The following is a 24,329-nucleotide window of genomic DNA, read 5'->3' as shown; positions in this document are numbered from 1 at the left end:
CATTTCTGTCCTGCCAACTGTAGCGCAGGGTATGGAGGGCTGGCCCTGGGGAATGAGGACCCCAGTGGACACTGGCCCACGGTCCTTGGTCCCCATCATCCCCACCCTGCTGTACACACAATTCAGGGATGACCTGACCAGGCACTGACTGTATGTTTTCCAGAAAAAGATCCTAACTGGAAAAAAAAAAAAAAAAAGTGGGTGGCAAATTCTTGTAAAAGTTCAATCAGTAACAAATTGCATAACAACTTTGTGTTTTAACAAAAGGCTATGGTTTCAGTTATTAGGTCAGAGAAACAGAACCAGAAAAAGTGTGAGGCAGCAGACCCTTTCTCTGCATAGGTTCAGGAGATGCAGATTCACATGGCAAAGAGACCACAGGTCTTTAGAAACTTTACCGTTTCAGATGGAGCATGGAGCTTTCTTCCACAAAAGAGCACTGGCTCCAAGGTCACAGCAGGAAGAGCAGCTGGGGCTGACCCAGTCCACCCCTCATGTTCTTGAGTGCTTCGCTCATCCTTCATTATAAAAACATAAATAAGGGTGAAGGGGACGGTGGTGGCGCACGCCTTTAATGCCAGCACTCAGGAGGCAGAGGCAGGTGGATCTCTGTGAGTTCACGGCCTGCCTGGCCTACAAAGTAAGTTCCAGGACAGTCAGGGCTACACAGAGAAACCCTGTCTTGAAAAAAATGAAGTTAAAAAGATGACGATGGGTCAGCAACAAAGCTTTGCTAAGAAAACACAGCAGAGCCTGGCCCCATCCCCTGCCCCCAGACGTGGGTTTCAAGCAGCTACATCTGGACAAAGCTTAGCCAGCTTTTCTTTTTATTTATCTCATGTGGAGGTCAGCTACCTTTTGGGAATGGGTTCTCTCTTGCTACTTTGTGGGTCCCGGGGCTTGAACTCAGGTTGTAAGACTTGGCAGTAGGTCCACTGCACCGTCTCACCATCCCTTTAATGAGCCGTTCTGATGTGGAGAACTGAGGTGCATTCTGACTTCTTGCAGGTGACTCACAGCCTTCATTTTGCAAAGCTGGGGGACCACTGGTCACCAGTGTGTTTTACAGGGCCACTTGTTTGTTTATTTAGAGACAGGGTCTCCAGTATCCCTTGATGGTCTCAAACTTGCTGTTTGTCAGGGATGATGTTGAAATTTTGATCCTTCTGCTTCCATCCTCCAAGTACCTGGACCGCAGGTGGGCACCGCCGTGCCCCGTTATGTGGTCCTGGTAATTTAACGTAGGGCCTCAGGCCTGCTGGACCAGTGCCCCACCAACTGAGCTACATCCCCAGCCAAGGTCATGACTTAAACAATTCCTTCCTCGGTCTATCCTGGATAAAGGTAGCTGGCACCAAGCACAAATGGTGTCATCAGTTCTCTGCATAACTTAAGTTAGGATTTTGTTTTATTTGTTTCTTAGGAAGAGTCTATGGTGTCTAGTGTCATCTCTAACTGGGTTCAAAGTGATTCTGCTACCTCAGCTCCTGGAGCAGCTTGGGTTACAGGCGCACATCACTGATCTGGCTGAAGTGAGACTTTCCTTCCTTCTTTCTGTGTGTGGGTGTTTTCCGGCATGTATGTCTGTGCAGCATGTGTGTGCCTGGAGCCCAGAGGCCAGAGAGTGCATCAAGCACCCTGAAACTGGAGTCACAGACAGTTGAGAGCTGCTATGTGGGTGCTGGGAACTGAACCCGGGTCCCCTGGAAGAGCCGTCTCTCCAGCCCCTAAAGAGAAGCTTTTGGGTGGATTTGCTTTCACACCTCTCTTGTGGGGTAGTCATGGTGTCTGTTCTTGAAAAACTTAGAGTATGCATCACTGAAATTTCATTGTAGTGAATGAGCTGTTATTTTAAAAAGGAATTATTCTGATTTTTTAAAAATGCCTTATTTAAAACATTCATTTAGCAAGTGATCTTAATTTCCTGTTGGTTTTTAATCAAACCTTTAAACTTCAGTTTATGAAACAGGATGACAACTCCTTCCCTGAGTGATTAACACCGGTTGTTTTGAATCTCCATAGAGCATCTGATGCATATGCATCACGCTGTGGGATTGCTGTGCTTGGCCTCAGAGATGTTCCTCTGTAGAGGCGCCAGAATGACTCCAACATTCCTGTCTTCACTCTCGGAGTTGTACAGATCATGCTTTTCAATGTACTCTTGGACAAGGTCGGGGACCAAGTAGCGGATGCTCTGGCCCCTTCTGAGAGCTCTCCGGATCTTGGTGGAGGAGATGTCATTGGTGATCCATTCATCCACCAGGTGGATGTTGCTCTGATGCCTCCATAGCACGTCAGACTCGTAGATAAATTTCTGAGCATCACTGCCAGCTCGAGTGATACATATGAGCCCGTAGTTGGCCACGATTTGGGTGATGTCCTCAGTCTTCCACAGGTTGGGCACATTGAAGGACTCCAGTAAATCTGCTCCACACAGCAATTTCACCCTGGGCACACCTTGAAGGAAGGACCAAACAGAGCTTCAGGGTTTGTTTTCTTTTTTTCAAGACAGGGTTTCTCTGTGTAACATCCCTGGCTGTCCTGGAACTAGCTCTGTAGACCAGGCTGGTCTTGAACTCACAGAGTTCCACCTGCCTCTGCCTCCCGAAAGGCAGTGGTGGCACATGCCTTTAATCCCAGCACTCGGGAGGCAGAGGCAGGAGGATCTCTGTGAGTTCGAGACCAGCCTGGTCTACAAGAACTAGTTCCAGGACAGGCTTCAAAGCTACAGAGAAACCCTGTCTCGAAAAAGGAAAAAAAAAAAAAAAAAGTCACCCATATGAAAGTGACTGTGTGTGCAAGGAAGCAGATCTGCTGTCTTTTACCCCAGAACCATTCCATCCTCCCTTCAGTCATCGGGAACCCAGCAGGTGTGGAAGAAGAAATACAAGTACCAAAGGGGTCTCAAATGTAGAGCCTGAGCAACCTCTGCATCCTGGTTGAACATCACAAACCTGTTGACTTGGGCTCTTGGGGTTTCTTTGGGCTGGAGTCCTGCTTTTGTTCATCCCACTTCCTCTTCCGCCCGGGCCTGTCCATCAAGAGTGAGCGTTGTGGGTGATCACAACTGTCAGTTGCCAGCTTCTCCTGATGGTGTCTACAAAATGACAAAACAAAAGAATGTTCCCTGGGGGCTGGAGAGATGGCCCAGTGGTTAAGAGCACTGGCTGTTCTTCCAGAGGACCCAGGTTCAATTCCCAGCAACCATATAGCAGCTCACAATTGTCCAGTTCCAAGTGCTCTGACACTCTCACACAGACATACATGTACACAAAATGCCAATGTACCTTAAATAAAAAGATAAAATTTAAAAAAGAACATTCTTTGATGTCATATTGCTCTCTGAAGCATTATTTTTTTGGGGGTGGGGGAGCAGGGTCCGAGACAGGGTTTCTCTGTGTAGCTTTGGAGCCTATCCTGGGACTCGATCTGGAGACCAGGCTGGTCTCAAACTCACAGAGATCCACCTGCCTCTGCCTCCCAAGTGCTGGGATTAAAGGTTTGCGCCACAACCGCTTGGTTCTCTGAAATATTCTTGTGTGTGTTATGCATGTTGCAGCAGTCAGAGTTAATAGTAATTATTTATTCCTTTCCACAACTATCTGACCCAATCTTCTCAACCTCTCATGTTATGAGAAGTACTGGCCTTGCAATGGAGAAGAAAATGGAGACTTAAAGAGTTGCATGTTCAAGGCCAGGCAGAAGTGGCTTTTACCTTTAAACACAGCACTCAGGAGGCAGAGGCAGGTGAATCTTTGGGAGTTTGAGGTCAGGCTAGTCTACAGAGAAAATTCCAGGACAGCCAGGGCTACACAAAGTAACCCTGTCTCAAAAAAACAAACAGAACAACAAAAGGGTTGCAGGTCCACCTGGAGCAGAGCTCCTGACATTCATCAACTGACAGAGAACAGTCACTATTTACTGTCTACCTCTATTGGGTGTCTGTCAGCCCCACCGACGGCAGAGCTGATTCAACTGCCCATGGTTTAGCTTATGTTTATCAGAACTGGGATTTGGGTCTAGTTGTCTGGTCCAGGACACCCCCCCCCCCCCCCCCCCCCCCCGTGACCACTAAAGACCATGGCCTGATCTTGGAATGAAGAATCACATGGACCGGGAGGGGAAGTGCATGAGGAAAGCAGTACTCCAGGGGTTGGGGCTGGCAGCAGAGTTGCACGACCTCACATCAGTGCAAAGCAAAGCTACGCCAGCAATACAGACCTCACCTTTAGACCCAACAGGAGGCGGGACTGCCCTTCATGCCCTTAAAGCCTTCCCCCAATGAACAGCCACACTGAATGTGAAAGAGATCCAAGCTACCATGGGGCCAGAGAGATCCAAGCTACCATGGGGCCAGAGAGATCCAAGGTACCATGGGCCCAGAGAGATACAAATTACCATGTGGCCAGAGAGATCCAAGGTACCATGGGGCCAGAGAGATCCAAGGTACCATGGGGCCAGAGAGATACAAGTTACCATGTGGCCAGAGAGATCCAAGGTACCATGGGGCCAGAGAGATCCAAGGTACCATGAGGCCAGAGAGATCCAAGGTACCATGGGGCCAGAGAGATCCAAGGTACCATGGGGCCAGAGAGATACAAGTTACCATGGGGCCAGATAGATACAAGTTACCATGGGGCCAGAGAGTTACAAGGTACCATGGGGCCAGAGAGATACAAGGTACCATGGAGATACAAGTTACCATGTGGCCAGAGAGATCCAAGGTACCATGGGGCCAGAGAGATCCAAGGTACCATGGGGCCAGAGAGATACAAGGTACCATGTGGCCAGAGAGATCCAAGGTACCATGGGGCCAGAGAGATACAAGGTACCATGGGGCCAGAGAGATACAAGGTACCATGAGGCCAGAGAGATCCAAGGTACCATGAGGCCAGAGAGATCCAAGGTACCATGAGGCCAGAGAGATCCAAGGTACCATGAGGCCAGAGAGATCCAAGGTACCATGAGGCCAGAGAGATCCAAGGTACCATGAGGCCAGAGAGATCCAAGGTACCATGGGGCCAGAGAGATACAAGTTACCATGGGGCCAGAGAGATCCAAGATACCATGGGGCCAGAGAGGGCAACTGGAGCTGAAAAAGACCATGGCCTCCCAGTTAGTTTTACCATCAGCAGGGAGACCATTTTCCGGTTAAACCTAAAAAGAGTTCTGATACATCCAGGTAGCTGCCACCTTCTGGCTCAATGTCCTGTCCTACCCTAACAGTAGCCAGAGTTCCTCATGGAAACTTCCAGTGTTGCTGAGATCCTGTGGATAAGACCATCGGAGAGTCCTGTAAGCCACTGTCACACTGCAGCATCCTCCATGACCCACAGCTCAGGGCCTAGTGCCTTCTGTCTGTCATCTCAACAGTCGCAGAGGGCAGTGGGAGCAGATCAGGTCCTGCTCTGACTGGAAAAAGCCACTCTGATGTCTCTGGTCTCTTTAACACGTGGACCTCATATCCAAGCACACTGCACTCAAAGTGCCCAGAGTGGCCTCCGTGTTCTACTCTGATCCCTTCATTATTCAGCCAGTCTGGAGGACTGAGAATCCTAAGAACAGGCATTAGACAAAGGGTTTTTCAGAAAGCCCCTTCATTCACTCTCAGGACTATAAAGAGATGGTCAGACATTGCTTCCTTCACTGTTTTCAAAAGTCTACACACAGACATATGGAGAGCCTCCTGAGGGCTCCTGAAAGCACCACAGGTTGGGCTGGAGCCTGTCTGACACTCCTTATTAAATATGATAAGGCCGGGCAGTAGCAGCGCATGCCTTAATTCCCAGAGCTTGGGAGGCAGAGGCAGGTGGATCTCTGTGAGTTCAAGGCCAGTTTGTTTTACAGAGCAAGTTCCAGAACAGCCAGGGTTGTTAATATAGAGAAACCGTGTCTCAAAAAACCAGAGAGAGAGAGAGAGAGAGAGAGAGAGAGAGAGAGAGAGGGAGGGAGGGAGGGAGGGAGGGAGGGAAGGAAGAAGAGGGAGGGGGAGGGAGAGCACGAGCTTGAGTGAGGAGAGTGCTGAGAGAGGAGAGTGGGGGCGGGGAACCTCTTCAGAACATTCAGTGCACTTCCCTGAGCAAATCCCCAAAACAAAGAAAAGCTCAGACATTTCTAAGTTTGGGAGTGGGCTGGCAGGAATTTTCACATCATCTGGTTTAATTTAACACAGTGACAAAGAGCTCAGAAGGTGAGAACTGTCAAGTCACATCTCAGACTGCAGGGAGTCTGACTTCATCTCTCTGGGCTGGCCCTGGCCTTTTGAAAGGCTCACTGACTTTTAGGTTAGGCCCATGCTCTAACCTCCCCTGGAAGCCATGCCCTTCCCTCTCCCACCCCTAAGAAGACTGATGACTAGACAGAGGCACCTTTAGTCCCAGAGCTCAGGAGGCAGAGGCAGGCGGATCTCTGTGAGTTCAAGGCCAGCCTGGTCTGCAGAGTGAGTTTCATGACAGGCTCCAAAGCTACACAGAGAAACCCTGTCTCCATGCACCCCCCCCTTAAAAAAAAAAAAAAGAAAAAGACAGATGACTGCACTATCCTTGAGGAACTCTGTCTTTCTCCCATCAGACAGGAAGGCCAGGTTTGCTTCCTTTATTTTCTGACAGAGACATGTCTGACGAACAACCTTGTCAACATCTCACCTCATGCTGAAAGACACATGGGCTCAGGTGTGTCTGAGCTCTGCTGCTGTGCTCAACAGCCTGTGGTGCAGGAAGGTGCAGCCCTCTGTGGTGGTTTGAGTAAGAGTGGCCCCCACAGGCTCATATATCCAAATGCTTAGTCACTAGGGACTGGCACTATTTGAAAGGATTAGAATGGTTAGAAGGTGTGGCCTTTGGAGAGGAAGTGTGCCTCTGGGGAGTGGGCTCTAATATTTCAAAGGCCTATGCCAAGGCCTGGGTGCCTCTCTTGGTCTGCTAATCAGACCAAGCTCTCAGCTACTGTTCCTTCAGGTCGGGCACACTATGTGCCACGGGGCTCCCTGTCGGGATGATAATGGACTAAGCCTCTGAAACTGTACACCAGCCCCCAGGTAAATGCTTTCTTTCATAAGCATTGGTCATGGCTTCTCTTCACAGCAACAGGACACTAACTGATACAGACCTGTCAATCAGAGCAGGCGGAACTGAAAAAAATACATGGCAATGGGAAGGATCCCTAGAACCAACAGTATAGACTGTGCCACTGTTACCTGAGCACCTTCACAGTCTCCACCCACTCCTTCTGGAGACTTTCCCATGTGTCCACTTCCAGCCAGTGCGAGTTCTTGGTGGCAAGTTCTGCCATGATGATTCGGTGGTGGGCAGGGATGAGCCCTTTCTTCTTGTACGCATCGCCAACAGGAGAAATTATGCCTTTGATAACCCTGTATTTTCCTGGATACACAGTTGGGTTGATATGAGGGATAACAAATCAGATTTTATGGGCAGAAATTATAACAATTTATTAGCTCCTAGTTACAATCCCTCCCCCTCCCCTTTTTTTTTTTTTTTTTTTGGTTTTTCGAGACAAGGTTTCTCTGTGTCTTTGAAGGCTGTCCTGGAACTAGCTCTTATAGACCAAGCTGGTCTCGAACTCACAGAGATCCGCCTGTCTCTACCTCCTGAGTGCTGGGATTAAAGGCATGTGCCACCACCGCCCAGCCACTCCTCCTTTTTAAACAAAGAGTCAAATTTAGTAGCTAAATTGAAACTGTGGTAAGGGTTTGGCAAGACGGCTCCATTGATAAAGGAGTGTGCTGTCAGACTGATGATCAGAGTTCAATCCTCAGGACACTCATGGTGAAAGGAGAGACCAGACTTCTCCAACTGACCTCCTCCTCATCCACACCCTGTCACACACAATACCGCACTGACCCCATGTAAGTAAATAGAGTTTTTAATGTAGAAAAGAACCTGTAATAACATATTACAAAAGTTATCATTTGAAGTATTTTAACTGTACAATCCTAAATGTTGAGCACATGCACACTGTTAACAACCTTCACAAATTTCACCTTCTCCAACTAAAGCCCTACACCCCTAACACACTCACTCTGGGTTCACCCACACAGCTTACACTTAAAATTCTTGTTGGTCAGAATTCCAACCAGAAGTGCTGAATTCTTTGTTAAGAGCCTGACTCAATTTGCATTGTTCACCTAGAACAGATGCAGGGATTGTCCTTCCTCACCTAGGGGCTTGACAACACCAATCAAGCACTCCCCTGACAGTGTCTGCTCAGCCCCGCCATCTTCTGATCCATGCACACCTCCTCTTTCTCTTTCTCTTTCTTCCCCTGAGACAGGGTCTCTCTGTGTAGTCCTGGCTGTCCAGGAACTTGCTATGCAGACCACGCTGGTATGGAACTCACAGAGATTAAGGACATGCAACACCACACCCAGCTTTAGTTGTACCTTCTTGCCACATACTTTGCAACAAGCACTTTTCCCTGAGGAGCCACCTTACTGGCTCCATTAGCTTTTGGCTAAATCTCTATACCAGGAAACAGAACAACTTGCTTGTGTCCAGAATAAGGCGTTCACACTCAGTCAAGTGCATCTCTAGTCTTTTTTTGTTTTGTTTTGTTTCATTTGTTTTTTGTATTTTGAAGGCAGGGTTTCTCTGTTGTAGCCCTGGCTGTCCTAGAACTTGCTCTGTAGACCAGTCTGGCTTCAGCTCTCAGAGATCCACCTGCCTTTGCCTCCTGAGTGCTAGTGTTAAAGGCGTGCACCATCACCACTGCCCAGCTTTGTCTCTAGCCCTAAGTTACCTGGGTTACTGCTCCTACCTGTTGCATTCATGTAGTCCTTGCCCAGCTCAAACAGCCTGAGGTGCATGTTGGTGATGGGGTTAAAAGAACCACAGGCCAGGAGAACCACTTCTGTTTTCTCGGATGTGTCCATGGGGAGAAGCTGGAGTTGGTGATCTAAATGGAAACCTCTGACTCCACTGCTGTCTACAGAGGAAAAAGGAAACAAGCTCATTTATAATTCTCTTGACATCTGCCCATGTTCTCCCTGCAAACAGGTGGGCAAAATACTTGGCTTCACTGACTGAGATGAACTGCAAAACTGGCTTCGCTTTCAGCCTTTGCTTATGTGTGTGCAGTTCCTACCAAGTGGAATGGGATATAAGTCTCTATTCCTTATGATTCACTTTGCTCAAATGATTATGGCTGAAAGGATAGCATATTAGTTCTGAGCCTAGCACTTGGAAGAAATTATAGTCACAGAGTTTTCTGGTGTTATAGTAACATATAACAACACGCTAGAGGCTAGCATGTCTCTAATTCCAGCGTGTGGGAGAGGGACACAGGGGGAGACAGTGACAAGGCTCCATAGCCCAGGTTGGCCTAAAAGTGGTATGTAGTGAAGGATACCTTTGAACTTCTGATCCTCTTGCCTTCACATTCCAAGTGCTGGGATTACATGTATGCTACCATGACTGGCTAAGGCTGGGTACATTTTAAAGAAAAGAGATTCTAAAGGCCTAAGAAATTAGCATCAGTATCCTGGCTGCATCACAGCATGGTGGAAAAAGAGAAAGTGAACCAGTCCTGAGGTGATATTTTATTTCGGCTATAAAAAATAAAGATTGCCTGAAGATCAGAGTGCAGAGCTAAACCACGAGTTAGCCATAGGGGCCAGGTGTGGTGGCACATACCTTTAATCCCAGCACTCGGGGAGACAGAGGCAGACAGATCTCTGTGAGTTCAAGGCCACCCTGGGCTACACGACACTGAATTTGCCTAAAAGAGAAACAGAACTCATACAAAGGTGATCTCAGCACTAGGAGTGACACTTCTTTAATCCTAGCACTAAGGAGGTAGAACTAGGAGCAATATGGCTGGGCAGAGAGAGGAATATAAGGCAGGAGGAGACAGGAGTTTGGGCAATCTGAGCATTTGTAGAGACAGGATTGCCCTTTTGGTCTGAGCACTGGTAGTGGTAAGAACTCTCTAGTGGTTGGCCGCTCTGCTTCTCTGATCTTTCAGCTTTCACCCCCGAAAGCTGACTCCAAGTTGTTTTTTGTTGTTGTTTTTTCTTGTTTTTTTGAGATATTATTTCTCTGTGTAATAGCCTTGGCTGTCCTGGAACTTGATCTGTAGTCCAGACTGGCCTCAACTCACAGAGATCCATCTGCTCCTGCCTCCCGAGTGCTGGGATCAAAGGTGTGAGCCACCACTGCCGGGCTCAAGAGTTTTTATTATTAAGAATAATTAGGCCGAGAGGTGGTGGCACACACCTCTAATCCCAGCACTCGGGAGGCAAAGGCAGGTGGATCTCTGAGGTTGCCTGATTTACAGAGCAAATCCTAAGACAGTCACAACTACACATAGATACCCTGTCTCAAAAGAAATACCAACCAACCAAAAAAACTAAACAAAAACCTGTTCTTCTGAAAACCACTTCACCCTCATGACTTGCCTTCTGCTAGGCACCTCTCTGGAAGGAACGACCTCAGCCACACTGGACACCAAGCTTTCAGCATGTGGACTTCTGAAGAAATACTCAGACAACACCTAAACCATCTCAGAGGATCTACCATGCTAGATTGCTGTGGTATGACAGCTGTATCCCAGCCACCCCAGGGCTGGTGATTGCAGCCATCAGAGGCCGGCTAAGCCACAGCCAAGATGCTCATTCCCACAACAGACCCAGGAAATACCAGAGGCACATGGTCAGCAAACCCTCAGGTGGTCCTGAGTCACAAGGAGAAATGAATATTTACTGATGGATGTCACTTCGGGTTTTATAATTTTATTAAAGTAATTCACAGGGCTGGGGATCTGATGGGGATGTCTTTCTGTATATATGTTTATCTTATTGGTTGATGAATAAAACACTGATTGGCCAGTAGCCAGGCAGGAAGTATAGGTGGGGCTACCAGACAAGGAGAATGCTGGGGAAGAGGAGGCAGACAGAGGCCGCAAGGAGGCACCATGTAGCCAAGGAAGGAGTAACAGGTCTGGACCCTTCTCTGGTAAAAAAAAACCACGTGGAAATACTTAGATGAATAGAAATGGGTTAATAACAGAGAGCTAGCAAATAAGAAGTCTGAGCCATTGGCCAAACAGTTTATAATTAATACATCTCTGTGTGCTTATTTGGGGCTGTGGGACTAGGCTGGAAAGAAATTCCAGCTACAAGGACATAGCTAAGTAACAGAACACTTGCCTAACATTTATGAGGTGTTCAATTGCCTGCATAGAAAAAAAAAGGTAATTTATAAAGCTCTTGAAAAAACAAGCACACACTCTCTCTCTCTCTCTCTCTCTCTCTCTCTCTCTCTCTCTCTCTCATGCATAAGCACACGCACCCACTCACACACATGCACGAACTCACACACGGGTGTGCACTGGGTTGGCAGTACACACCTCTAACCCCAGCCCTGGAGAAACAGAGCCAGCCAGTGTAGTTCAATCAACAGGCTCTAAGTTTTGTGTGAGACCTATTTCAAAAGGTAAACTGAGCAGCTATTGAGGATGACACCAGATACTGATGCTGGCTTCCACGTGTACACATACAGAAGTTCAAGGACAGCCTGGGATACAGGAGACTCTGTCTCAAAAAAAGGCAGCATCTTCATAGAACTGTGGCCTAGGGAACTGGAGTATATACTAGCCCTGGGCACGCCCAAGACATGTTCTAGACACCATGCCCAAAGGAGAGCAGAGTGGAAGGAAGGCTGACTACATGGGGTGGAGGGAGTCAAGGGGTCGCCTGGGCTCTAGAAACCGAGATGAATCAAAATGCTCCCAGCCCCAGTGCTCTAGGAGGACCTCAGGTTTCCTTCCCCTGGGGAATGAGGAGGCTGGTGGAAGCTGATCCCTCAGAGTACAGGAGGCAGTCTTTGTCCTTTATCACATTGGTGACCTGTCTCATATATCCATCCCGGCTTTACCAACTCAGCCACCTTAGCTAGACTCTCCAAGCCACAGAGGGTTAAGTTACAGTGAGCTCCTACATCGTGACCTGTCCAACATGGCGGTAACATTGGGTGTGGAGTCTCAGACAGAACTGTTCTGAATGCTGCCGGACCAGTGTCGCCATGATTCACTTTTGTTTGGTCCACACAGCCTATCACCTGCACTGCTGGCTGCCGAGGTCCCATCGGCTCAGGCTGTAAGTGTTCCTCCCCAGCACACTGTGTCAAAGGTTCATTGCTTCCTGGGGCAGTCTTCAGATCCAACTAAAATTTACTTCTAAATCACCCATCTTTTGAGTTTTAAAGATATCATGATGGAAGCATTAACTCACAGCTACCACTGTTTCAAAGACCACTGTGACTCTGCTGGCTCTCCTTGTCCCATTTCCGGATGCTCAGTCTAAAGCCATGCTGGCCCACAGTTAAACGACCTGCCTGGCCAGACCGCCTCTCACCACCACCCTCTGAAAGGACGCGCTGTTGTAACTTTCAGCCTGACCCCTCACCTTGTTCTGAAGCTGCTGCAGCTGTTATACATAGTGTAGATTTGGAAGGTATCAACAACCATTTTCTATGAACACCCTGAAGTCCTTTGGGCCTCACCCCTATTAATAAAAAAACAGCTAATGCGGGAGGAGGCGGACTATTATTTAATGATTAACATTTGCAGCAGTCAACAGTGATTCTGGTATGGCTCCTGACAGCAGGCAAGGCTGCCAGGGGTGTGGGCGAGAATCCTAGCTGTTTCACTTACTGCTGCTGTTTGTCCTTGAACCCTGGTTTCTGCATTTTTAAAATGGGACCCAAGTCTTAGTGACATGTACCTCTAGTCCCAGGGCTAGGCAAGCTGAAGCAGGAGGATTGCTTTAGCCCAGGAGTCCAAGCAGAACCTGGGAAACATAGTAAGATTTAGTCTTAAAAAAATAATAATAAAAGTGTGTGTGTGCACTGGCTCTTGTGGTGGGTGATGGTGCTTGTCTTTCTTTTTTTAAAAAATAGTTTATTTAACTTTATTTTATGTGTATTGGTGTGAAGGTGTTAGATCCCCTGAAACTGAAGTAACAGACAGCTGTGAGCTGCCATGTGGGTGCTGGGAATTGAACCTGTGTCCTCTGAAAGAGCAGCCAGTGCTCTTAACCGCTGAGCCATCTCTCCAGCCCCATGGTGCTTGTCTTTAATCCCAGCACACAGAAGGCAGAAGCAGGCAGATTTCTGTGAGTTCAAGGCCAGCCTGGTCTATACTGGGAGTTTCTGGCCAGCCATGAATAATTAGTGAGACCCTACTATAAAAAAAGAAAAGGGCAGGGCGTGTGTGTGTGTGTGTGTGTGTGTGTGTGTGTGTGTGTGTGTGTGTGTGTGTGTGTGTGTGTGTGTGTGGCGCATGCGCGCGCACACATAGTCCTTATTTTATAGAACTTTGTAAATAAATATATAGATATTTGGTTTTTCGAGACAGGGTTTCTCTGTGTAGCTTTGGAGCCTATCCTGGCACTCTGGACACCAGGCTGGCCTGGAACTCACATCCGCCTGCCTCTGCCTCCCGAGTGCTGGGATTAAAGGCATGCTCCACAACGCCCGGCGAACTTTGTGAATATCAAATAAGATAATGCATATAAGATATTCAATATATTTATCCAATTCAAATAATCATTTTATAGTTTTTTTCTATTTATGCTTACTTTGAATTAATACTTCCTACTACTTGTGTGTTGTTTCCTAACATTAACTTAATTACGGTAAAGGAATCCAATCCTACAGATTTCCCAGAGAGCTGAATACTGGCAGCTGGTAGCTTTTCACTTAGGTGTTAACAGGTACGTTTCATTGGAGGGTGCAGTGCCAGGGGAGTGCATGGCAATTCTCTTCTGCCTGGGTGAAAAAACTCTCTGTGATTTAATCAGTGTGAAACACACCTTGAGTGTGGTTCCGTGAAGTCATAAGGTATCCCTGTGCCGTGCAGCCAGGTGATGGTGTTCCTGTTTGGGATCGGCACCCTGACGCTCCAGTTCTATGTGCTGCTGCGGTGAGTCTCACAGGCCTTACCTGTGGGTTTGGGGCGGGGGCTCCCTGAGATTCCTGTTACTCAATTAACTGCTGCCTGCCCCATTGTTTCTGCTCCTATTATTGGTGGCCATCCAGTCCACCTCTTTGCATTCTTGAAAATCTCAGTAAAGAGAAGGTTGCAGAGATTTGGACAGATTAGGATTAACTTTTAACCAATATTTACTTCCAGTGTAAGAGGCCATTAAATGGGAGACAGTGAAGACACCAATGTCTCCATCATGGGAGGACAGTCCCAAGGGCCTAAGCGTCAGCTAATGTCTGCAGAGCTGAGGGCAGAATTGAGTAGTCAACCAACTGGATTCTGAACTGATGTTCAATTCAGATTCAGTGCTAGTGCTTAGTCATGGAAACTAGAGACCGTCTCTAACAACAGGGGAGGCTAGAGACTGCCCACTAACAACGGTGAAGGCTAGAGACTATCCGCTAACAACAGTGGAGGCTAGAGACCATCCACTAACAACAGTGGAGGCTAGAGACCGTCCTCTAACAACGGTTGAGGCTAGAGACCGTCCTCTAACAATGGTGGAGGCTAGAGACCATTCACTAATAACCCTCACTGGAGAAGCAAAGCAAGCACAATCCACTTACTTAATATAAAGAGTCACAATATTTGTGTGTGTGTGTGTTTTGTTTTTTGTAATTGTTTGATCCCACAAATTTCAGAGAATATACAGATAATCCCATTACCTTGATATTCTCTGAGTGAAAAAAACCAATTTTAATTTATGATGACCTAAAATCCTAGTGCCATGCCTAGAGGCAATAGGAGGAACAGTCATCAAAGAATTACAATCTTAAAGATGTGGAAGTTCTACAAAAATCAGAAAACTGACTTGATGAGGATACAAAGAGAAGGTGTGAGCTGGTGATAATTCCACAATGCAAGTCCACCACAGGAGGCTTGTACCCACACAGCACAGTTCTTTACTCCCAAAGGTCAGAATTTCTACAAAGTATTTTTACCAAACCATCAAATAAGGATTAGGACCTTATAACTAGCATCATTTCCTAGTTTTGAAGCCATTGTTAGAGCTGGGGCATGAAGGGGGCTGATGTACCTCAGACACAGGACTGTGTAGTGGGTGGTGGATGAAGGGCACCAGCCTGTGAATTGCTTTCCAGGCCCAGATCCTCGAGGCACTGCAGTCAGCCTCTCCTGGCCAACTTGACTAGCAATATCGTCCTCACCTTCTTCACCCTCGGTAGGTGTGGAGCTGTCCGTAAGTACCCAGCAGGTGTCTATTATCTGATAGATACAGGTTGTGGGCACAAAAGCGGCTAAGAGGTTTCTGCTCTACAGATGTTCACAGACTGGCGCACAAGAAAAACCACATTGAAAACTCCTGATGGTTGGCTGGGTTGCAGATTAATGGTAGAATGTTCACCTAGCACGTGTGATGCCCTGGGTTTGCCACCATCTTTAAAAATAAAACCAAATGTTAAATGAAGAGAATCTTTTAAATTTCTTAGGTAGCAACCCTTATAGTTATCCTACAATCAGAATGTGAAACTAAGGCCAAATCTAGTAAAATAAATCACATTTTTCTCCTTTCTTCCCCTCCTCATTCTTTCTTCTGGAGTGGGTGGGGTGGGCCGTTTCTTGCGATGGATGGTCTTGAATTCACTGTGTATTCCAGCTAGCCTCAAAGTCATGGTAATCTTCCTGCCCCTCAGCCTTCAGTGCTGGGATTACAGACATGGGCCACCATGCCTGACCTGTAACAGTTTATATAGTTATACTAAAGTTCTGGATTTAGTTATTCATTCAGTAAGTAGTGTTGGGCCAGCAAGCTGGCTCAGCAGGTAAAGGTGCTTGCTGGGCAGGCCTGGCAACTGGAGTTCTATTCCAGATTCCAAGTGAAAGGCAGAAGGAGAGAAGAGACTCCACAGTTGTCTTCTGACCTTCTGCCACACATACCCAGTGGTACTTGTGTCCACACACAGATCCCAATTTTGATTGACCTCTCTCTTCTTAATAAATACGAAAATAAACCATGTTGAACAAGAGATGATGTTTCTGAGGCTGGACACGGTGGTACACACCTGTAATCCCAACACTCTGAAGATGGAGGCAAGAAGACTGTGAGCTTGAGGCTAGCCTGAGCTACAATAGTAAGAGCCTGTTCCATGATACAAAACAAAACAAGGAAAAAGAGCGTGCCTCTGAGCCAATGAAACCTAATAGCACTGCCATCCTGTCCTTCCAGGTCTCATCGTACTGCTCACTCAGATGGAGCCAGCCCCCCAGGCTCTGAGAGCAACGTTCGCTGTGTTTGGTGTAGGGTCTTTTGGTGAAGGAGTGTGCACCATGCTGTTAACAGTCTTGGCACCAGATTGTGTATGTTTTTCTTTCTTTTCTTTTTTTTGGGGGGGGGAGGGGTGTTTCAAGACAGGGTTTCTCTGTGTGGCTTTGGAGGCTGTCCTGGAACTAGCTCTTGTAGACCAGGCTGGTCTCGAACTCACAGAAATCTGCCTGCCTCTGCCTCCCGAGTCCTGGGACTAAAGGCTTATGCCACCACCGCCTGGCTATGTTTTTCTTTCTTTCTTAAAACATTAATGCATCTATGTGGATGATTGCATGCATGCCACAATATTTGGAGGGAGGCAGAGGACAACTTGTGAGTGCCGGTTCTCTTCTTTTATGTGGGCTTTAGGGATCCAATTCAGGCTGAGGCTCAGCGGCAAACACTTACCCAGTGACTCTCACCGGTCCTGGTTTTGGTATTTTTTTCCCTTTGATTTTTCAAGTCAAGGTTTCTCTATGTAGCCCTCCCTGGCTGTTCTGAAACTTGCTCTGTAGACCAGGCTAGCCTCAAACTCAGCGATCTTCTTGCCTCTGCCTCCTGTGTGCTGGGATGATTAAAGCCATGTGCCACCACCACTACCCAGCTTTGTTTTGTTTTTAAGAAATTTTAAAGGCTCATCTGTCTCTGAAAGCTTGGCTACAAGCAGACAACTACCACTTTCCAATACTTCCTATCTGCTTATGCAGAAAATAGAAATATACAGACAGGGAAGACTACCAGGGAAGAAATATACTGACAGAGGTATCTTCAGACGCACAGCACAAAAGTCCAAAAATGTCCTGGGGCCGAGGGAGAGCTCAGTTGATAAAGCATTTGCCTCACATGCAAGGACCTGGATTTGATCCTCAGAACACATAGCTCAGTGTGGTGGTGCACACGTGATTCCAATGTTGGGGAGTCGAAGACAAGCAGATAGATCCCTGGGAATCAAGGGCTGCCAGTCTAGTCTTTAACAGCATAAGGCACACAGCAGTCCTGAGGATGATACCGGAGACTACCCTCCTGCCTCTACATTCAGGTACGCCCTCATGCACACATGAATTGCACATACATGCACAAAAAAAGAACTATATTTTAAAAGAGCATAGATGTAGCTCATTGGTGGAGAACATGCTTAGCATGTATGAGACCTGGGTTCCAGGCCAGCAGGTTCCAGGCCAGCAGGTTCCAAAAAACATCCCACGTGACATTTTGGTTGTTGGTGGTGATGATGGTAGTCTTGTTGTTGTTGCTTGTTTTTTGAGACAGAGTCTCTCTTTGTAGCCTTGGCTGGACTAGAACTCAGAGATATACCTACGTCTGCCTCCAGAGTGCTGGGATGAAAGGCATGCATCACCACACTCAACCTGAGATTTTTCTTATTGTGGGTGCATTCTACTTTAGTAGAATTTTATCTTCTAAAAATTCTTTAAGAGTGTGTCATTATTGTGTGTGTGTTCACGATGTGCATTTGGAAACAGATGCCCCGGCAAGCATGGGAGGTCAGAGGACAACTGTAGAGCAGATGTTCCCTTTCTGCCACGCAGTATTGGACCTGGCTCATCAGGTTTGGAGGCATTTTCTATTGCTGGCAAGAGACACCATGACCACGGCATAATTTAATTTAATTGGGGTGGCAGCTGACAGCTTCAGCTCAGTCCATTATCATCATGGCGGGGAGCATGGCAATGTACAGGCAGACGTGGTGCTGGAGCACTTGAAGTCCTGCGTCTTGCAGGCAACAGGAAGTCAACTGAGACACTGGGCAGTATCCTGAGCATAGGAAACCTCAAAGCCCGCCCCCACAGTGATACACTTCCTCTAACAAGGCCATGCCCACTCCAACAAAGACACGCTTCCTAATAGTTCTGCTCCCTGAGATTATGGGGGCCAATTACATTCAAACTACCACACCCGTTAAGCCATCTCCATGGCCCTAAAAACATATTTTGGAAAATGTTAAAGACAATAAATTGGTGGCGCATGCCTTTAATCCCAGTGCTCAGGAGGCAGAGACAGGCGGATCTCTGTGAGTTTGAGGCTATCCTGGTCTACACAGCAAATTCCAGGATAGGCTCCAAAGCAATGCAGAGAAACCTTGTCTAGAAAAACAAAACGAAACAAATGAAGACAATAAATGTTACAAGACTACTGTAGCACAAGTGCACATAATGGTAGAACTTTGGAGATAGAGGATTGCAAGTTCTGGGTCAGCCTGGGCTACACAGAAACACTGTATCAAAACCCAAACACAGCAGGGCAGTGGTGGCCCATGCCTTTAATCCCAGCACTCTGGGAGTATGAGGCAGGCGGATCTCTGCTAGTTTTTGTCCAGCCTGGTGTACCGAGTGAGTTTCAGGACAGACAGAGTTACATAGTGATACCCTGTCTTGAAAAACAAACAACAACAACAAGTCAAACAAAACTCTAACCAAACACCACTGGCTAAACAACAAAGGTGTTCCTGATGGTGTTTTTGCTTCTCTTACAGGAGAGAACCACCCCTGAACTGTACTATTCATCTGTGCTGTTGTCAGTGGGCAGCCTGGTATCCATGGGTGAGTAAAAACACTTCCCGAGTTCCCATCAGGGTTAGATTCCTGCAGACCCCTCAGGAGAAGACAAGAATTAACAGATCAGTGTGAAGTAAGCCGCCCCGGCTCCTTCTCCTGCAGAGCCCTCAGAGACAGCAGAGTAAAACGGGAATGGGAGGCTTGGGGTTGGATAGGAAGCATCTTGGGGATGCAGCTCAGTGGGGAGAGTGCTGGCCCCAGCACAGCAGAGGCCCTGGGCTCAGTCGCTAGCACTGCATGCATCCAGGTGGTGGCACACAGGCTGGCAATGACAGGCACTCCAGAAGGGGCAGTAGGAGGATCAATAGTTCAACCAGATCCTGGCCCACCTGAGAAACTCGAGACCTGCACTCAGGAAGCAGAGGCCGGTGGATCTTTGTGAGTCTGAGGCTAGCCTGGTCTACATAGTGAGTTCCAGGAAGTGTACAACAGAGAAACCCTGTCTCAAAGTTAGAGCTCTTCACAGCTGCAGTGGTTAGCTTCACAGGACTGGGCTTCTCAACAGTCCATCATCATGGACAGAGGAGGGGCCCATAGGGCCTCACCCCTCCCTGGGGAGCTATAGGCCGTTAGTGGTTGCTGGTGGAGAGGGAGTCAGATTCCACCGTAAGTTGCTCTTGCTTCCCCACCCCCCACACATACACACACCACACAGCCACACACACACCAGTCAGACACACAGACACACCACACAGACACACACACACCAGACATACACACCATACATAGTCACACACACACAAAGACACACACAGTCACACACACACACACCACACACATACACAGTCACACACACACCACACACACAGTCACACACACACACACACATACACACACACACAATCACACACACACAAAGATAGAAAGTCATGTAGGAACCTTAATTAAAGCCTCTAGGCTACTGAAAACAAAAGGAGACGTGGAGGTGGGGGGGGCTTAATGCGAAGGCGGGTTATGACGGAGGGGAGGAGACAATGGGAATATGACCAACAAGGATTTTATTTTATATATGTGGCTCCCATGTTTATGAACTTTTGAAGGAATCGTTCCAATGTAATATTTTATTATTTGTGAATTTCACATAATGTTCCCATCACACACTCACTTTCCACTCCTCCCAGGTCCACCCTCCCACTCTTGTGACCTCCATCCAAAACCAGAAAAAAAAAAATACCAACTCTAATATGCATTGCCCTTATACTCATGGAGCATGGTCAAACTCCCAATGGCCAGTCCCTTAAAGAAAACAGTCCCTCCCCACCCCTACCCCTGCCACAAGCCATCAACTGCGGGGAACTACACTTCAGCATCCCTCCCACAATTTTTAAGAGTTCTTTTCAGTGGCTTCTTTGGGGTGGGGTGGGGTGGAGACGGGAGGGTGGAGAGGAGAGCTTGTCATGGAAGCCTTCTGTGTCTCTTACTCTCAGCTGTGAGTCTGCAGTCGTTGACACTAGTGGGAAGGAAGCTTCCTGAGAAGAATTTTTTTTAAAGCACCCTCCTCCCTAGTTCTGCTTCACTTTAATTAGACCCTGTGTTTTGTCCGCAGTGCTTTTCTCTGGCATGGGGCTCATCTACCTATCCAAAGTGACCTGTAAAAGGTCAGGTGCTAAGTCAATAGTCTGAGGCTAGCCCATGAGTCCTGCTGGTCTCCTGCCTCAGTTTACATGCCTGGACCAGAAACTGAGCCTGTTCCAGCAGCACCACCACTTACTGTCAAGCCTCTCACAAGACTATCTCCGAGCTGCCATTTCTACGTGAAACGTCAGTTCCACACCAGGGCCACAACAGGAACCATGCCAAGACCAGCCATCGAGGAAGGAAGTTGCTTCTAAACATGAATGAGGGCTGAAGACGCAGGAGATGAATTGGTCAAGGGACAGCACAGGATTGCCGTCACCAACAAATCCATCCAAAGGAGGAGTGTGGTTCCCACAACTCTCAAGACTGCCGCATTGGCTTCCTAGAAACCTGTTTCCTGTCCAGTGAAGTTAGGATCTGTGCTGATGACGGCTGCAGAAAGGACGATGGATAAACGAAGGGAAGTCACTGACCGCAGAAACCAGCAGAGGAAGCTTCACAAGGACACAGTAACTCGGACTGTTCGTTCCACAAGATCAATTTATTGATTCTTTACATTGTGGGAGTTTTTGGATAAAGAGACCCTCTTTGTGGATTACAACAACCTTACATATCATTACAGCCAATTATTTTGTAGCCAAGTGTCTGAGTTTCATTCCATCACTGTTACAAAAAACTTCAACCAAAAGCAACTTGAGGAGGAAGAGTTTACTTGCCTTCTATTTCCAGGTCAGTGGGTCACAGAAGGAAGTTTCAGCGTGAGCTCAAGCAAGACCTGAAGCAGAGATTACTGAGGGATGCCATGTGCTGGATTAACCATGGCAGAAATTACTGAGGAACGATGCGTTTTGGCTCAACCATGGCTCATACCAAGCTGGCTTCCTTATACACACAGGACCTTGGGTGGGAATGGTGTTGCTTAGTAGGCTGGGCCCTCTATCAGCACAGGACAGCCTCCCATTGACACGCCCACAGGCCAATACAATTCTTCAATCAAGTTGTTCCTTTCAGATGACTCTACGCTGTGGCAGTTAACAGTTACAGCTGACTATGAACTTTTACCCCATTTCTTTTGTTTGTTTGTTTTTCTTTTGTTTTGAATGTTTGTCCTAACTTAGGCATGTTTTTTCTACTTTATTATTTTTTTATTTGAATTAGAAACAAGATTGTTTTACATGTCAATCCCAGTTCCTACTCCCTCCCCTCCTCCCCTACCACCACTCCCCAACTAAAACCCTACCTATCACCTATCCTTTCTGTTCCCCAGGGAGGGTGAGGCCTTCCATAGGGGGTCATCAGAGTCTATCATATCCTTTGGGATAGGGTTTAGGCCCACCCCCGGGTGTCTTGGCCCAGGGAGTATCCCTTTATGTGGATTGTGCTCCCAAAGTCCACACCTATGCTAGGGATAAGTACTGAATTACTATAGGAGGTCCCGTAGATTTCCAAAGTCTCCTCACTGAAACCCATGTTCCTGATGTCTGGATCAGTCCCATGCTGGTATCCCAGCTATCAGTCTGGGGACCAAGAGCTCCTGGTTGTTCAGGTCAGCTGTTTCTGTGGGTTTCACCAGCCTGGTCTGGACTCCTTTGCCCATCACTCGTTCTTCTCTGCAACTGGATTCCAGTTCAGTCCAGTGATTAGTTGTGGTTGTCTGCTTCTATTTCCACCGTTTCTTTATTTATTATGTATACAGTGTTCTGTCTGCATGTATCCCTACAGGCCAGAAGAGGGCACCAGATCTCATTACGGATGGTTGTGAGCCACCATGTGGTGGCTGGGAATTGAGCCCAGGTCCTCTGGAAGAGCTGCCAGTGCTCTTAACTGCTGAGCCATCTCTCCAGCCCACTTTGACCCCTTTTCAACTTGATACACAAATACATCATTTTAAACTATAACCTTTCAATTTCTTGTCCCCAAAGTCTCATGCTAATATTATAATACAAAGCATAGGCCAGTTCTCAGTCTTTTAAAAATTTAAACACTAGACAGGCTTTGGTGGCGCACACCTTTAATCCCAGCACTCGGAAGGCAGAGGCAGGCAGATCTCTGTGAGTTCAGGACAGCCTGGTCTACAGAGTTAGAGTGAGAAGAAGCATGAGAGCCAGAGCTACAGAGAAACCTTGTCTGGAGAGAGAGAGAGAGAGAGAGAGAGAGAGAGAGAGAGAGAGAGAGAGAAAGAAGAGAGGATATCATACAAATGGCCCTGATAATCTTCCCTCTGAAACTTCGAAAGCCAGATCACCACTGTCTGCATTTTGCTCAGTAATAACTTCTAAGCTCTCATACAAATAGCCCATTCAGTTCCCATGAACAAATCTCACACACTGGGAAGGGATCCAGACATGAGAATACATTGTTGGCGTCCACGGACATGAAATCCTATCTGGGATATATATATATATATATATATATATCTCACAAGGTAACTCAGTGGTTACCTAGAGTGAGTTGCAAATCTTAAGCACTGGATCCTGCTTACAGCACCCTGCCCCCCACTCTTTCTTGTGCCTCTCTTTGAATGACAATACAGCTACGCATTCTCCTTAAATGTGTCTGTTCCCATTAAGCTTATATTACTGTAATAATGACGATGAACATGATAAGAACAACAGCAACATCCACTGACATGTTCCTACATGGCAAGCATCTCCATTGCACTCATGGAACCCTGAAAACACAATGAGATGGAACTATTACCAAACACACCACCTTACAAATGGAGACACTGGGTCTTAGAGAGGTTGATTAACTTGTCCAGGGTCTGACAACTGGAGCAACACTGTTAATTCTAAAAATCAAAACTCTTACCCATTATGCAAGACTTACAATGGTACAAGCTATCTGTCGGTGGACACAGAAAAGAGGCCCAGGACTGGGGATATACAGGACTTGTCTAGCATGAAGGGGGCTCTGGGTTCAACACCCAGCACTGCAGAAATACGATGGGTAGTAACCCTTGGGAGGTGGACACAGAAAAATCAGGAGTTCGATGTCATTACACATTGAGTTCAAGGCCAAGCGGGGCTATATGAAGACTGCCTCAAAAATTAATGAAATTACTAAGTCCAACATGAGCATGAGGTGTAGGCTTGGGTGTGGGGCTCTTGGTTCAATCCCCAATGCCACATAATTAAATAATAAAAGTGGCCCAAATGTCCAGAAAGCCTTTGGCTTGTGGTCCTTCCCAGCACTCAGGCTCCACCTGTCCCTACTTGATTCTCTCGGCTGTCATACTAAGTAAGTCCAAGCAGAAGTCCCCTAAACTCCTCCTGTCATGCCCTGCATTTATTTCACTTCCCAATTAGGATCCCGGCTTCTGAAGTGGTGTTCCTTAGTTCCACCTTCCACAATGACTTTGCTAACACATCATTCGTCCTTCCCTCATTCCCTCCCGGCCTCATGCCCAGAACTGCAGAATCAGACTGTCACCTACAAAAAGGAAGCAAATGCAATGCACAGAAGGCCGGGCCTCTCCTCCACAGCTAAGATGACGAACACTAAAACCAGCAACAATGCCTGAAAGGAACACTGTGACATCACTAAAACTGAGCATGTTACCTCGGGTACTCTCTTAAGTCCAGTGTCTGGGAGGCAGAGGCAGGAGGATTCCAGTGAGTTAGAGGCTAGCCTGGTCTACACAGAGAGTTCCAGGTGGCCAGACCCTATCTCAAAAACAAATCTACACACAGAGTTCCAGGCAGTGAAACTGTGTCTCAAAAATAAACAAGAATCAAAATAACGAAAGTGCACTGTGAACAAGTGTCCATTCAGCAAATCCTTCCAACGTTTGTGTCTCTAGGCTTGCCCCTTTTCTTGCTTTGCTTGTGAGACAGAGCCTTGCTGTGAAGTCCTGGCTGTCCTGGTACTCCATTTTCTTGTTTGTTTGGCATTAACTTTGTCACTGATAAGGGAGG

At 47.2% G+C, this 24,329-nt stretch overlaps 1 protein-coding gene and 1 non-coding gene across 4 annotated transcripts in view; both read right to left on the bottom strand.

Annotated features, from left to right (window-relative positions):
• Positions 1-806: 806 nt before the first annotated feature.
• Positions 807-24,329, bottom strand: part of Nmnat1 (nicotinamide nucleotide adenylyltransferase 1) — a 25,671-nt gene continuing 2,148 nt past the window's right edge. Inside the window, exons 1-6 of one of the 3 annotated variants that reach the window (XM_035439409.1) lie at positions 13,826-14,544; positions 12,737-12,802; positions 8,773-8,940; positions 7,196-7,379; positions 2,955-3,097; positions 807-2,457 (exon numbers count right to left, since the gene is read on the bottom strand). In XM_035439409.1, coding sequence (XP_035295300.1) covers positions 2,042-2,457; positions 2,955-3,097; positions 7,196-7,379; positions 8,773-8,940; positions 12,737-12,802; positions 13,826-13,850 — 1,002 coding nt within the window. In that variant the 5' untranslated portion in view covers positions 13,851-14,544 and the 3' untranslated portion in view covers positions 807-2,041. Of the gene's footprint in view, positions 2,458-2,954; positions 3,098-7,195; positions 7,380-8,772; positions 8,941-12,736; positions 12,803-13,825; positions 14,545-24,329 lie in introns of those variants that run through there. The other 2 variants (XM_035439410.1, XM_027398265.2) reach the window with 2 other exon arrangements.
• Positions 14,615-14,757, bottom strand: LOC113830871. Its single transcript, XR_003481859.1, has one exon. It is a non-coding gene; the product is annotated as a small nucleolar RNA SNORA79 (small nucleolar RNA).

This window comes from Cricetulus griseus, chromosome 2 (assembly GCF_003668045.3).
Source record: "Cricetulus griseus strain 17A/GY chromosome 2, alternate assembly CriGri-PICRH-1.0, whole genome shotgun sequence".
NCBI classification, from domain to species: Eukaryota; Metazoa; Chordata; class Mammalia; order Rodentia; family Cricetidae; genus Cricetulus; species Cricetulus griseus.
Note: the sequence above shows the minus strand (reverse complement) of the source record. Positions and strands in the feature narration are given on the sequence as shown.